The sequence below is a fragment of the Frankliniella occidentalis genome, unplaced genomic scaffold (assembly GCF_000697945.3).
Source record: "Frankliniella occidentalis isolate FOCC.00 unplaced genomic scaffold, Focc_3.1 Scaffold36, whole genome shotgun sequence".
NCBI lineage: Eukaryota > Metazoa > Arthropoda > Insecta > Thysanoptera > Thripidae > Frankliniella > Frankliniella occidentalis.
The window spans coordinates 2,098,036-2,111,934 of NW_026267166.1; the positions used below are offsets into that span (position 1 = coordinate 2,098,036).

At 45.6% G+C, this 13,899-nt stretch overlaps 3 protein-coding genes across 9 annotated transcripts in view; 1 reads left to right on the forward strand and 2 right to left on the reverse strand.

Annotated features, from left to right (window-relative positions):
* LOC113208007 (kinesin light chain) overlaps positions 1–1,413 on the reverse strand; it is a 78,804-nt gene extending 77,391 nt beyond the window's left edge. The window contains exons 1-2 of one of the 5 annotated variants that reach the window (XM_026424825.2): positions 1,304–1,413; positions 458–506 (exon numbers count right to left, since the gene is read on the reverse strand). The gene's annotated coding sequence lies outside the window, so the exon portion shown is untranslated. The other 4 variants (XM_026424829.2, XM_026424827.2, XM_026424828.2 and 1 more) reach the window with 4 other exon arrangements.
* A 255-nt stretch (positions 1,414–1,668) lies between these two features.
* LOC113207994 (eukaryotic translation initiation factor 5) lies at positions 1,669–10,666 on the reverse strand. Of its 3 annotated transcripts, none has more exons than XM_026424793.2 (11): positions 10,544–10,666; positions 10,038–10,182; positions 5,937–6,054; positions 5,609–5,856; positions 5,336–5,525; positions 4,280–4,564; positions 4,040–4,203; positions 3,674–3,967; positions 3,448–3,585; positions 3,166–3,354; positions 1,669–3,010 (listed from the first exon to the last, which is right to left on the reverse strand). In XM_026424793.2, exons 5-11 carry the CDS (start codon positions 5,487–5,489, stop codon positions 2,894–2,896), a joined length of 1,341 nt encoding a protein of 446 aa, XP_026280578.1. In that variant the 5' UTR covers positions 5,490–5,525; positions 5,609–5,856; positions 5,937–6,054; positions 10,038–10,182; positions 10,544–10,666; the 3' UTR covers positions 1,669–2,893. The 3 variants fall into 3 exon arrangements, with proteins under 3 accessions (XP_026280578.1, XP_026280577.1, XP_026280579.1); XM_026424792.2 differs by lacking the exon at positions 10,544–10,666 and adding an exon at positions 10,305–10,452; XM_026424794.2 differs by lacking the exons at positions 10,038–10,182; positions 10,544–10,666 and adding an exon at positions 6,413–6,600.
* A 203-nt stretch (positions 10,667–10,869) lies between these two features.
* LOC113207995 (cytoplasmic 60S subunit biogenesis factor ZNF622) lies at positions 10,870–12,520 on the forward strand. Its single transcript, XM_026424795.2, has 5 exons — positions 10,870–10,915; positions 11,032–11,764; positions 11,847–12,048; positions 12,139–12,252; positions 12,340–12,520. The coding sequence occupies exons 2-5, from the start codon at positions 11,041–11,043 to the stop codon at positions 12,449–12,451; spliced, it is 1,152 nt and encodes a 383-aa protein (XP_026280580.1). The 5' UTR covers positions 10,870–10,915; positions 11,032–11,040; the 3' UTR covers positions 12,452–12,520.
* The last annotated feature ends 1,379 nt before the right edge of the window (positions 12,521–13,899 follow it).

The window sequence follows — 13,899 nt, forward strand, 5'->3', positions numbered from 1 at the left end:
GTTGAGGGGCGTCGCCAGGAGGAGGGGAGGGGCCACGGCCAGGGCGACTGAGTGCGACAGCCTACAAGCATGGAAAGGAAAGGGGGAAAGGGAGATAGGGAGTAGTTGGGTGCAGATGTAACATAACGTGTGGTGTGGGGATGCGGCAGCCAGTAAAGAGATAGGGCTCAGACAGATGAGTCCGGCTGGAGACATCACGGTCCGCACCGCATAGAGAGGACTGCGTGCCCTTTAATAGGCTTCTTCTCAATGAATGAGGGATGAGAGGGTCAATCATTGTCCATGGGTTCATGTCTCATTCCGGAAATGCAATGGGGATCAAACGGCTTGGGACTTCCCACTCTGCACCGGCAAGGACATTAACAAAAAATAAATAAAAAAATAGTATTCCAGACAGGGTGAAATAAACATGTCCTATATATCCCCTCATGAAACATATGATCCGTCAACCACTTACCTTGGAAATGACAGCACAGTGTAGGACGGCTACAAAACCATTGCAGGCCCTGAAAGAAAATACATTTATTAATAAGAGTACAGTGAGGCAACTTTTTTTGCATAATCCAAAGCACTATTCCTAATACACACAGAAATTATATGTATATATGAAATTATCTGAATCCAATTCGAATCAAGAATAATCCTACTGTACAAGGTTATACTATTAAAAATTGAAGGCTAGTTAAAATACTTATAGGGCACAACTAGATCCAACCATTTATAAATGAAATAAGAGATTAAGATGAGATGGTATGAATTGCCATTTTAATGTCGTCTAGGAAGGACAAAGTTCTGCTAGAGTTTTTAATAAAGTAAACTAACCTCGTCTAGCCATCTATTTTCTTTCAATAAAATATGGAGCCAAGATGTGACCATGAAAAACACAACACCAAATTGAGAAATGCTTGAGAGCAAGTCCCCCAAGGAAAATTAAATGAAACACTATTTAAAAGGTTTAGCAGATACCCGGTCCGGACGACCTAACCTACAATTCATTTCCTACCGAGGATGGGCAAAACCTCACGGATGCGTTAGAAGACACTTAAATACGTAACCACATGGATTATGTTTGATAGTTTAACAAGAAAAGCTTCAAAGGAATTTCATAAAGCAAACCTATTAACAAAGCGGGGTTGTTTGTACCCCGAAGTAAACGCTACTTTTGTTCAGTAACTGTGTTGCTAACTGAGCATCTGGGACGGCTCACGTTATATCCACAGCAGGATGGAAATTTATCACACTCAGATCTACCACATACACAAGACAAATAATCACAACAAACAACAAATGAAATTACAATTACCAGTAGAAACGTATACGTTTACGGCGATAAGCACTAGATACAGATAGATACGAACGCGCTCTAGCGGTAGTGTTTGTAAATTCAAGATGGCAACACCCCCCCTACCCGCGGATCCAAATCCATTGCAACCGCTGCAACGCAGGTGCGACCCAATTTTTTTGTAGCTCATTGAATTTATGTATCATTTTACTCGCAAACGTGTGGGGTTCAACGCGGATCAGGCTTCTACACAATAGTCCCAGCACCTACATTCCGAGCATGTTGCATTCACTATTGTTGATTGGGGCTCTAGGGTATTATCCAAAGGGAAGTTGGTTGGGATTTGGGATGAATGATGAAATGTGGGATAAATGAAATAATCCTCATTTCGATTGACACCAAAACAGATTTACTTTGGTTTCTACAAACATGATCCTTTAAACACTTCAATTTATCAATATATCAAGAAACACCACAAAATTGGAATTAACACAGCAGACAATTTAAGAGAATAAATACAAGAAAGCAAAATCTTGCTTAATGATAAAAGAAAGTTCAATCAATCCTAACCACAGTCTCATAATATTTTTATAAACAAAGATTAGTTTGAATCCGTGACAATTGTGCAACAACACAAAATCAAGTAATACAATCCTGGAGCTATCTTCAGTATACTTCTTTTTTTAAACCATTAAAACACAAACACAAGATCATAACAGTGCACATTTCAGGTCCTTGGATAATACAGAATGATTTTTTTGAGAAAGACAATGTATGATAGAATTACATTAAAAAATAAGAGTAATAAAAATGAATAAGAAAAAAAGTTGTACTAACTAAGGATGGTTCATTCAGGAATTCATCAGATGAGCAGAAGATATTCCACTATCTGCCATAAGTCAAGGATTAAATTGGGCAGATATTTGCATAAAGTGATTCAACTTGGACGCATCAGTCAACCCTCAGGCTTGAGGAAATATTTTCAATCAATAAGTAATGTTTCAAATTTCAACCTAGACTATGATTTGGGGATACAATGCCATTAGTAGGTCGTCAATCTGCCATGTCTTAATTACTCACAAGAAATACAAGAGAAATCTGAAGCAAATATGATGGATTCCTAGCAAGATGGTAACATAAAGTATAAGGAAAATAATATTAGGAAAAAAAACTAACCACATTCCACCAACAAACGCTGTCAGTTAATCAAAAGATACATTCTACAGAAGTGTATGCAAACCAGAGTTAAGCAGAAATGGCTATGATATAGCATTAGTATATTGCTCCCAGAGGAATCAATGACTACTCTCAAAACCTGAAAAAGACTACTTTCACTTAGATGCTAAAGCACTGACATATCTTCAGGTGAAATAACTTGAAGTTCAACATTGTGTTCACTACACATTGCATGGCCTAGTGCTATTTAAGAAACAAAGTATTTTTGGATAATGCTACATTCAATAGATTATTGCACTACTAAAAAATCTGTGTATTTTTTAAATTTTTTTTGTCTTTTTGTTTTGCATTTTTCTTCAAATATTTGTGCATATTTGGAAATACTACAAAGATCTCATGTTCCTCTGGGAGTGGTGAAAATGCCCCCACCACACATTAAATTGCATCAATATCAAAGTCGTCTTCTTCATCATTATTAACCATCTTGGGCTTGGCTACTGACTTGGGCTGCTCCTTCAATGGTGAGGTCTTAGCACGATCATCATACTCAATCTGCAAGACAATACAGACAGGCATAAGCATCTTGATACACAAATAGGAAACCATCAGAAAGGTAAAACAAATGGAGAAATCAAATTAAGACTTCAGACGATTAAGATACAACCATAGCGTGCCTTCATGATGGCTATAAAATCTACTTTACATACCTCAAGATCATCGTCATCATCCTCTTCAGAATCAGACTCTTCCTCCTCGGCTTCTTTCAACCAATTGATGAACGGCTGTGCCTTGGCATGGATTTCTTCACTCAGCTCACGAGACACGTATTTCTTGCTGATCTTGCTGTCCCAATCAAGCAAAGCTTTCTCTTCCAGAATATCAAGATCATACAGCATCTAGGATAAAAAGAACGAAAACAGGTACCTAAGAAGGAATACTTCAAGGAGGTAAAGTGCATAAATGAGAATTAAGAGTTAACTATTTCTAACCTTGAAGATGGCTGGGACCTTTGGAAGAAGTGAATCCTTGTGCAATGCAATGATTTGCTCAATGCCTCCAATCAAATATTTCTGAGCCTTCAGATCTTCATGAGTGAACCGTAAAATCAAGACACGGTACTTTTTAACCTGGCAAGTAATTTAGAATAAGTTTGGCCTCTCAATATAACACACAGAAATGGATTACAGGAAAGTACAGAATTTGTATTCAGCTTACCTCCACATGGATTTTCTCTGAGAGCAGCAGTTCAGCCAATACAAGCGGAGCTTTAGTCTTGACTTCCAGATGCTCTGCTTGTGTCAGAACTTCACGATGAATAGCAACCTGCTCCAATGTTCCAGCGTCACGGCGCTGCTTCACAAAGTTGTAGAAGATATCCATGCGCTCTTTCTCAGTCTTCTCCAAGTCATCAGATATAGTCATTCCCTTGGCACCATCAGTCAGATCTTGGAGTCGGGCACGAACAGCTTCTTCAGAGCAATCAACAACCCATTCAGGCTCATCATCATCCTAAAACACAAAAATGAAAAATTGAAAATGCTGTAATTTAATTAACTAAACTCTGAAAATAATTCTACATACTGCATCTGGTGCCGCAGGTGCATCTACAGGTGGATCGCCGTCATTGTCATTGTCGGAGGAACGATTCTCTCCATTAGTGTCACCGTTGGTTTCACCATTTTTCTTGGTACGCTTAGTGCGTTTGCCCTCAGTTAAGGAAGATCCTTGAGTAGCAGGATTCGTAGCTGAAAAAAGAATTCTATTAAAATACTCTGGCAATGATTGAAAATATTAAAGAAGTATGATAGACAATCCACTTACTAGGGGGATTTTTCAAAATGTAAGTGTTTAGCTTATGATTGAAGTCAAGAGTTCCATGGTAGCCACAAGCTTTGCAGCCCTGGCTGATAATGCCCTTCTTTGCTTGAACACTCAAAACGGTCTCAGGATTGTCACATTGTGGGCACAACACAAATTTCCGAATAAAACCATCAAGGAGATCTTGCAACTTAACAGCATCATGGGACCCATTGACAATGTAACGATCATTTTTGAAATCAAAGTTGGTTTGCGCACCCAACTCACAGCCAAAATATTTTGTGGGGTCTGAAAAACAAAAAGGGAAAAGTAAGTAAATGATCACTTGTTTGCAATGAAGACGTAAATTAAAGCAAGCAAGATAGGTACAAACAAAATCATAATCAAGAGCAAAAAATTTATAACTTTCAGTTTAATTTCTCATATTCTGCCTTATCATTCAAATCGTCAACAGTATATTTTCTGCTGAATGAGATAAAATCACAGAAATTAAAAGAAAGTCATGGAAAGAATTTAAATAAACTAAGGTCAATTTCTCATATTCTGCCTTATCATTCAAATCGTCATCACATTTGAATCTGCTGAATGAGATAAAATCACAGAAATTGGAATTCATAGAGGGAATTTGCAATGAACCAGGATCAATTTCTCATATTCTGCCTTATCATTCAAATCGTCAGCACATTTTTGTCTGCTGAATGAGTTAAAATCACAGAAATTGGATGTCATAGAGGGGATTTGAAAAGAACCTGGATCAATTTCTCATATTCTGCCTTATCATTCAAATCGTCAGCACATTTTTGTCTGCTGAATGAGATAAAATCACAGAAATTGGAAGTCAAGGAGGGAACTAATAATGAACTTGGATCAATTTCTCATATTCTGCCTTATCATTCGGATAGTCAGCACATTTTACTTTGCTGAATGAGATAAAATCACAGAAATTGGAACAAGTTTATAGACTAAAATTACGGCGGGCTAGTCTTAATTTCTAAAAAGCAAATTTCAGGTTCATTTCCTGAAATATATGAAGGAATCTAAAAAGTTAAAGCAACTTACATGTAGCAGGGCGTCCAAGAGCCTTAGCGACATCAGCCATGTTGACAATGACAGTTTTTATGCCATTTCCTTTACCTTCTACTTTGGCCTGGATGCGAGGCATCTTATACCGATAAAAGGCATCGCTCACGGCGCGATTCACGTTTACACTCATGGTGACGAGTTTTGTAAGACTTCTTCTTGACTACGTCTGAAATAATGATAAAATGAAAAACTTGCAATCAAGTTACTAAGTTACTTAATTTAAAGCAAAAGTGAGGATGAGTGTCTCACCTAAAATATCGGAGCTGCCAAGCCTTAAGGAACAAATGGTGAGGGCCTGCTTTGCAGCAGGAAAAGTAATAGACTGAGTGGTCGGCGTGGTGGTGGGGTAGGTAGCAGAGCTAATGCTGACAGCGTTGCTGGCGGTTGTGAGTTAGTATAGGAACAATTGGGACGTAATGGTGGTGGTAACGTGACCTAGTCACGTTTCTCTAAATGGCTGAGATTTCCTATGGCGGTTACTGGAAAATTTTGTTGTCCTTTGAAGATAGAGAAAAAAAGTTAGTGCAATATAGATTTAATTATTAGATTTGATTAAAAAGTTATGGTGTATGCATACCTATGACTGATAGGGCCCTGCGGCTGATATGAAATCATACACCTCCCTCCTGGGCCACGACCGGGCTCTTGTGCTATAGGAGAACTCCCAGATCTACCTCTGGATACTGTCCAAGTTTCTGCAACAAAACAAAAATAAAAAGACAAATTAACATTTGCATCACAAGCTACCATTAGCATATGTTATAAATCAGCAAGTACAGTGGCGAGAGACAAATTCAAAAGTCAGGCACCAGATCCAAGAAACCATTTTGACAGGCCAAAGGTGATCACTGGTAGGTTAACTTTATAATTTCGAACACAAGTCAACTGAAATACAAAGGTCAGTTTCTCCATTTAATCAAAATCACGCCTCCAAACGAGGCACAACTACACTAGGGGACACGGGGGCAACGACCGCACTGGACCGCCTCGCTACAGCTCGCTACCAGCCGATATAGCCCCAAGATGGATCCGGCCGTGGGAAGGGATTCTCACCAGCTCTGGATAGCACCATATGTTTGAGCAAGCGTGTGGAGAAATCCCCTCCGCTCGCGAAGTGACGGACAACCAGAAGGAAGGAAGTCAGTGTTTTTCCGTAGGCGGTGATGAACACCGACTCGAGAAGATGAAAACCAGAGGGAGGAGAAGGACTCCCACAGACAGACAAGCGGTCGCGACCGGGTCAGGCAAGGAACGAGAGCCTTGGCAGGGTGGGCACGGCACGGGGCAGCCACTGCCACCCCCCGGCACCCCCGGGCACCCCGCCCGCCCCTAGCGCAGTCCTCGCCACCCCCTTGCCCATCCCCGCCGAGCCTGCTTCGATCGCCCAGACCACCGGAGCCGAGCCCAGCCGAGCCAAGCCACCGCCCACCCACCCCCTCACGGAGTGGGGTTGGGCCAGCCCAGCCAGCCCCGGCGGCCCACAGGCCAGCCGCCCCCACACCCCCGCGGCCCGCGAGCGGCCCCAGCCCCAGGTGCGCCCCTGGCATGCCCTCTCCCGGGCAACGGCTCGGCCGGACCGGGCCGCGGTCGGACTTGATCCCCCAGACCTTCCGCACCAGCGCGACGAGCTCGGCTGGACACTCTCCAGCCGTGCGCGCTCGCTCGCTACACCATGAAGTCCTGCAGCGCCGCGAGGGGCTGGGCGGAACGACCGGCCGCTAAACTGCGATACGATAAGCGAAATAAAAACAAATTAGGACCGAGCATTTCCCCCGGCTCGGGCGGACTGTGGGGGCAGCCCGTCCAGCTCGACATGCAGGCCCAGTGGCACAACTGATAAAGGGGGCACCGCGGGGTGGGGGACGAGGAGAGGCGGGGCGGGGCGCGGCGGGGCGCCCAGCGCACCGACCGAGTAGCGGCCGTAAAAAAAAGTGAGGAAAAGTGTACAGCACACATGGTACCATTCGCGAACCACACGACTTGATATCGTCGGGCCAATGCCGGACGAGTGACGACACCGCGCCGTCACTTTGATACGGGCCACGCCACAGCGCGGCACCTGCCGGCCCGGCCAAGCCAGGCCAACAAATGGGCCCCGATCTGATCAGCAGAGTTTGCAGCAGCGGCTGGCTAGAGCGGCGCGGCCCCGACTCGTTGTAAAAGGGGAAGGAGGCTCAACGATGAAGACATTGAGACTGGGGGGCAAAGCAATGCAAAGCATATCGAAATCGGCCCCGGCAAAGAACTCGCCGGGGAGTTGCGTACGGAAGGGGCGGGGGGGGAGGGGGGCAGCCGCGACGGCCCGGGCCGCCGCCAGTGCCCAGACCAGACCTACCGGTGTTTGCGAGGTGTGTGAAGGTGAACGGGCTCGAGCGAGCTCGAGTGCCATGCCGCCGCCAGCCGCCCCGCCCCGCACCCGCCAGCCCATGGCACTGGACTGGACACACTCCGGTTCAAAACTGTTAAAGAGACGCGACAAGCAGACTCCCGCCTGAGCCGCACCTGGATCCACCCCACCGTGGCGGAGGTGGAGGTGGTGGAGGTACCCGAGGCCAGGCCACACTGCACACGACTAATTACCCCCCCCCCCTCCCCCATAGCCTTCCCCGCCCGCCGCGCGCCCGGTCGTGTACCTACGCGCCACTACTGTATTGACCGGAGAGACCGGAGCTTAAAGCTTTCTCGTGACCGCAAAACAATGGCAAAAAAAAATACAATAAAAAGTGGAGTCCAGCAGTCCAGTGGAGCAAAAAGCCACTCCAGCGAAAACCTCCACGCCACCAACGGTTTCCGTGCAGGCGCGCCATCACGCCACACTGACGTGTCGGCTGCTGGCCGGGGGCCTCGCGGGGGGCGCACGGGATCAAACACCAAGTGCCCCCCGCGCCACGCACAGGGCGCAGAGCGGCGCAGAGCCTAGCCGGCTGAGCCTACCGCGAGCAGGCCGGTCGGGTCGGGTCTCCTAGCGCCGGCGCCGTGACGCGTCTTGGGCGCCACGTCACGCCCGGGGAGGCCCCCCCACTGGCGACGCCACCAGAGGGAGGCCGCGGGGGGCGCGAGCAGCCCCGACGTGACGTGACGCCGACATTTGGTTGCCAAGTCGGCAGAGCTGGACATACCTCCTAGCCTCTAGGCCGCCACGCCCCCAAGTAGCCACAGGCCATGACGGGGAGCTCACGGCACGGGCCTACCGCCATAGCGCGCCGTCGGCTCTCATTGCGTGGTGTCCAATGCCCCCCCCCCTCCTCCACCTCTTCTACCCCTTTTCCCCTCCCATGCCCCTGCCGTGCAATGCTTGCAATACCTATGACTCCTGTGCCACCGCACCACCGCACCCAGGCCCTGGCCTGCCCTTGACGGAGTATATCATTCAATGAGGAATGCTGGTCGCTTTAATGAGAAAAGGAAATGGGACAATCGACGAGAGTGAGCAGCCAAAAACTGTTGAAGTAAGACAGCAGAAAAAGAAATCAGAGGACTGAAGTGGCTTCAGTCCCTTATCAACATAGATATGGAAATGTTAAATAATAAAAAGGTACACAAAGCACTTAAACCCTAGACGACAGCTGTCAATTTGATCAGTATCATTAATATCTAGGTAAGATTGTAGATTAAGATAAGACTTGAACACTTTGCCCCCATATCTCACAGCTTACATTCTACACAGCCTTATCAAACACATTCATTCAAATGACTTTCATTTATCATTAAGTCTCTGATCAGTGCTATGAAGACCAATGAACTCCCAAGAAATTAAAAATTATTGTCAACATACCACACAGCCTGAATACATTTCATAAGACAGTTTCTGATAAGAAATAATAATGGGTGAAAATAAGAACTAAAATGAAATGCCGAATTTCTGTTAGTTTCTTTTCAATTTTAACTACTCCAACTGAGCTAGGAACCTTGGCCACCTCTTTCAACAAAATGACTATGTAATGAAATGGAACATGCACCATGGAGATGAATTGCACTTTGTACCCAGCTCATTATGAAGAGTAGCCAATTCCAAAAACTTCAGAGTTGACACCACGTAGAAGAGGGCAACAGATGCATACATGAATAAAACTAAAGGAATTTCATAGAGGAAGACGCAGAAGCTGTGTGATGGTAGTTTAAAGATAGAAGTCGCACAAAACCTATGTTTTGAAACACAGGATTCAACTAGGTCCTTGCAAAAGATCTAATACACACAAATAAAATTAAGCCACTAAGCTTGCTTAGAGCAAATAGCAAATGGAAGAAAAGACAGCAAACCAGAAATGAGCAGCGGCAATATCGAAAGATGACTTAACCTAACTCAAACGGCAACAGAACAGTCTTCGACAGAGAGTACTACTCTAAGAAAGATGTATTAAAACCAATTACATGCCGTGTCAACAGATAAATAGGATATGGAAAATGTTTTCACGTTAAGGGCAGAAGATCAAAAGGTCTTATCACAGAAGGGTAGACTGGGGCCCATTACGCATAACTCATTTAAAATGTCTAATGGAAATTTTGATCAGGCCAAAGGATTCATCGACGGCAACGAAGGACTAAAACCTGTCTCATCACTTTTAACGACCCATACAAAGTGATATTCGCATTATTTTCATGTAAACGTCTGTTGCTGGGCGGCTTGCAATAGGTCGTGAACTCGAGTTGGCCTAACCAAATTTGAAAATTTACTCACCTTTGCAGCTACGGAAAGTCATAAAAAATGGGTAACGCCCTTCTGGACGATAGCAGTACTGCGACAAATAATATGAAGCGGCAGCACTAAAACTTGGCAGCGGGGATCACTGCCTCGGTCCCCTCACTGCAGAGCACTGCGCCGTCTGGAACAAGGGGAACATGGGCATTGTAGCAAAGACAAGGGCGCCTAGGCAACGATCGCAAAATAACATAGGAAAAAACAGCACTGAAGGGGAAGGATTGGGTCAACAATGTAAGAGCTTACAAGGGGGAGAATTCTCCGGTTAGGAAAAAGCCAAGAAGACAAGCTTCCGCACTCCTGATGCACACAGCTCTGGGCGAACTGAGCAACTGACCGATGAGTAGTGTGGTGGTGATACGAGAATCACGTAACACTCCACGAGGTCCATGAACGGGCATACGCAATACTTAAAGTTAGAGGATGCAGACAAAGGAAACACAGGCACGATAGAATAATGACGAGGACTATGAATTTATGCTTACCAGCTGTCAATAACGCAAGATAATTGCGAGATTTTGCGAAATAAATAAATATTTGAGGGGGGAAATGACGTCACTGTGTAGATAGCAGCACCAGTAAGTAAACAAGGGCACCAACACCGAAACACTTGCACAGGTCCTTCTGACATGCGTTTAGACTTAAGCACATTCTTAACATCAAATAAAAACATTTTGGTTTCCTCAAAACTATTTATTTTGTTTAAAAAAGAGTTATCATTTCAAATAATTTTACAAAAGATAGAATGTTTATTTGTAAGTGTTGTGGCTTCTGTGGTGTATGACGTCATACCCACATGACAACAGAACACAGATCGGAAGGCACGGCAGAGACTACTTGCTGCTGGGCAGCACAAGGTGTGGAGGTTATTTTATGCTTGCAATTTGAACTTTTTCGACAAGTCACTCCTGTTGCATCGACTTGAAATGTTTATAGTGTGTATCAGTAACTAATTTTGATTCAATTCTTCCAGACTTTCATCATGACGTCCACCTTTACTTGCATAACCTGTCGTGTTGCATTTCATGATGCTGAGATGCAGCGGTCACATTACAAGACAGACTGGCACCGATATAATTTGAAAAGGAAAGTGGCCGATTTGCCTCCAGTAACTGTTGAAGAATTCAATCGTCGAGTTGTGTCTCAGAGGGAAAAGGATGAGACAAGCGGTCAAGAGATTACAGTGTATTGCAATGTTTGTCGCAAGTCCTACACCAATCAAAAGGCATTTGACAACCACCTTAGCTCCAAGAAGCACAAGTTAAATCTGAAAGAAGTCAGTTCAGATGGGTCATTTGCAGATGGTAGTGGAATTCAAACTACAAGAGTGAAGAAAACTTCTGTCCCCTCCGTAGCTTCATCTTCCGCAGCAAAAGATAATGAAATGGAAATTGATCCGGAAATTGAAGAAGTTGATTCCGATGAATGGGAAGATGAGGATGATTGGGAAGATGAGAATAATCCTATATTTCACAATAATTGCCTATTTTGCTCCAACCATAGTGCCAATATGTTGAAAAATTTAAAACATATGTCAATTGCGCATGGATTCTTCCTCCCTGATGCAGAGTTTCTCACCGATCCACGTGGCCTTCTTATGTACCTAGGGGAGAAGGTTTGTCAAGGATTCATGTGCCTTTGGTGCAATGATCGTGGACGCACATTTTATTCAGCAGAAGCTGCAAAGGCACACATGATTGACAAAGGTAATTATGTTTTCTAAAAATGCAATATATCAATTGAGAGTAACCTACCATGTTCTAAAGGTTCCTAAAATTATTTTTTCAGGTCATACAAAGATGCTTTTTGAAGGAGATGCTCTGGCGGAATATTCAGATTTTTATGACTATTCAAAGAGTTATCCAGATGCAGATGGAGATGCAGATCCAGATGAGGAGGTTGAGATTCCTGAACTGGACAGCGGTGATTACTTCTTAAAATTACCATCAGGAGCAACTATTGGGCATCGTTCTCTCTTCATATATTACAAGTAATATATTTCATCCCTAAATTGAGAATGATGTGTTTGATTGTTAAATTACTCAATATGGTTCGTCATGTTTTTCCATTTTATTTGCAGACAAAGTTTAAATCCAAACAGACAAGTTGCTTTTGCTCCGAAGAAAATGAACACATTCCTTTCAACTTATCGTGCTCTAGGATGGTCTGGAACTGACTCAGTCGCAGCTGCAAAGTAAGTTAAAAATAATTTTCACTTTGTGATAACATTGAAGGACAGAGAGCCTTTTCTAACAGTTTGTGTTCTCTTTCTCTTACACAGGAAAGCAAGAGATGTGCATTATATGAAGAGAATTCAAGCAAAACATGCATGTAAGCTGGGAATAAAAGCTAACAAGCTCCAAACTCATTTCAGGCACCAAGTCCTCTTCTAGACTGTTGCTCTGTTTAATTTTAGGGATGTTAATAATATATTATTTAAAAATATAAATCAGCTTAAATTACTTTCCTGCTTGTTCATTCTCACCCTGAAGTGCTTTTAGGAAAGGGAGGGGAGGGGGTCGTAGAGGAGTGGCAACGTTTGTCCCCCTTCAGCTGCGCTGCGATGCGATGCGATATTGCTTCCGCTCTCCTGGCTGGCTGTCTAGGTCAGCCACGCGCACGGCACCAGCACGGCACGTGCGCCCCCCCCGGTCCAGTGGGGATGAGGGGGATGAGATGATGTACTCCGGATGTTCCACTTATTAAATGCGTAGTGACGCTAACATAGATGGGCGCTAAAGCGATGCTCCTGGAGTAGGGTCGGCGGGTGGGACCTCCCGCAGTGCCTCCACACCGGCCCGCCCCCCTAGGGCACTTTTAGCTGCCTACGAGAGATCGGCGCGGACTAAAGTTTTCGCTGTCCTTGAAAGCCCGTCCGCCCAGCCCGGGCACAGAGACCTCTCCATAGAAAAGATGGGAAGAAAGAGTTGGAGGGGAGGCTCAGACTAAGTCGACGAGGACGTCGTAAGCACGAGGAGGGAGAGGGAAGAGGATTACTTTTCCTCGAATCTGCGAAGAGGAGAAAGGATACAGTGTCCGCTGCAAAGAGAGCGCACTCAGAACCAGTAGTACTCGTTGTTGGAGAGTAGACCCAGTGGGAGGCGGGTTGCCTATCTGCCCCACCCCATACCCGCCGGGCCGGTGGAGGCGGAGTACTGTGCGATCGTTTGACTGCCATTCTCGTATAACACAATAACAAGGATCCGGCGTCGGGGCGAGTCCGAAGACAAGCAAGCCAGCCGTCCTCGGGGAGAAAGGGGCTGGTGCCCACGGACCCGCAGACCTTCCTTTTCCACGCCCCCCCCCCCTTACCCCTTTTTGCCCATGCCTCCTCCCCTGCACCTCACTCTTTGCATCTACCCTTCAACTCCACGATTCCGCTCTCCCCTTCCCTTTCTACCAATCCTTTCAAACTGAAATCCTGAGCGCACCCAAACCTCAAAACCGCAACCCGCAAAGACACCCCCACTCCACCACCACCCTACTGCCACGCTACCGCGAAAGCAATTCGAGCCGCGGCGTAGCTGTGGAGGGGCAGACTACGCAGGGCCTAACTGAGAGCACCTGCGCGCCGATCTCTGCGGCCCTCTTGCTCTGCTGCACTGCCGCGCCTGATTCAGAAAAGCGTTCAAGAACAAAGACGGGCTATACAGGAGGTATAGGAGAGCGATCTTATGAATCAGGCGGCTGTGCCCGCTGCGCTTATGGGGGCACAAATGCCGGGGCTGAGGTCCCAGCGCCCCGTTCTACGCCCTACGGCCCGCGCGCCGCTACGCCACTGGGGCGGTCCAGAGGCTGGTGGGGGCTAAAGCTGTGCGAGAGAGGGGGCCGGGGGCGGGCC

Bases quoted from the DNA above. Each gene is read 5' to 3' on its own strand.
- LOC113207995 (XM_026424795.2), top strand. From the start codon at position 11,041: ATGACGTCCACCTTTACTTGCATAACCTGTCGTGTTGCATTTCATGAT. The intron at 11,765-11,846 runs GTAATTATGTTT...TTATTTTTTCAG, and splicing joins GGCACACATGATTGACAAAG to GTCATACAAAGATGCTTTTT. The intron at 12,253-12,339 runs GTAAGTTAAAAA...TCTCTTACACAG, and splicing joins GACTCAGTCGCAGCTGCAAA to GAAAGCAAGAGATGTGCATT.
- LOC113207994 (XM_026424793.2), bottom strand. From the start codon at position 5,489: ATGAGTGTAAACGTGAATCGCGCCGTGAGCGATGCCTTTTATCGGTAT. The intron at 3,968-4,039 runs GTATGTAGAATT...TTTGTGTTTTAG, and splicing joins CACCTGCGGCACCAGATGCA to GATGATGATGAGCCTGAATG. The intron at 3,355-3,447 runs GTTAGAAATAGT...TTTTTATCCTAG, and splicing joins AGGTCCCAGCCATCTTCAAG to ATGCTGTATGATCTTGATAT.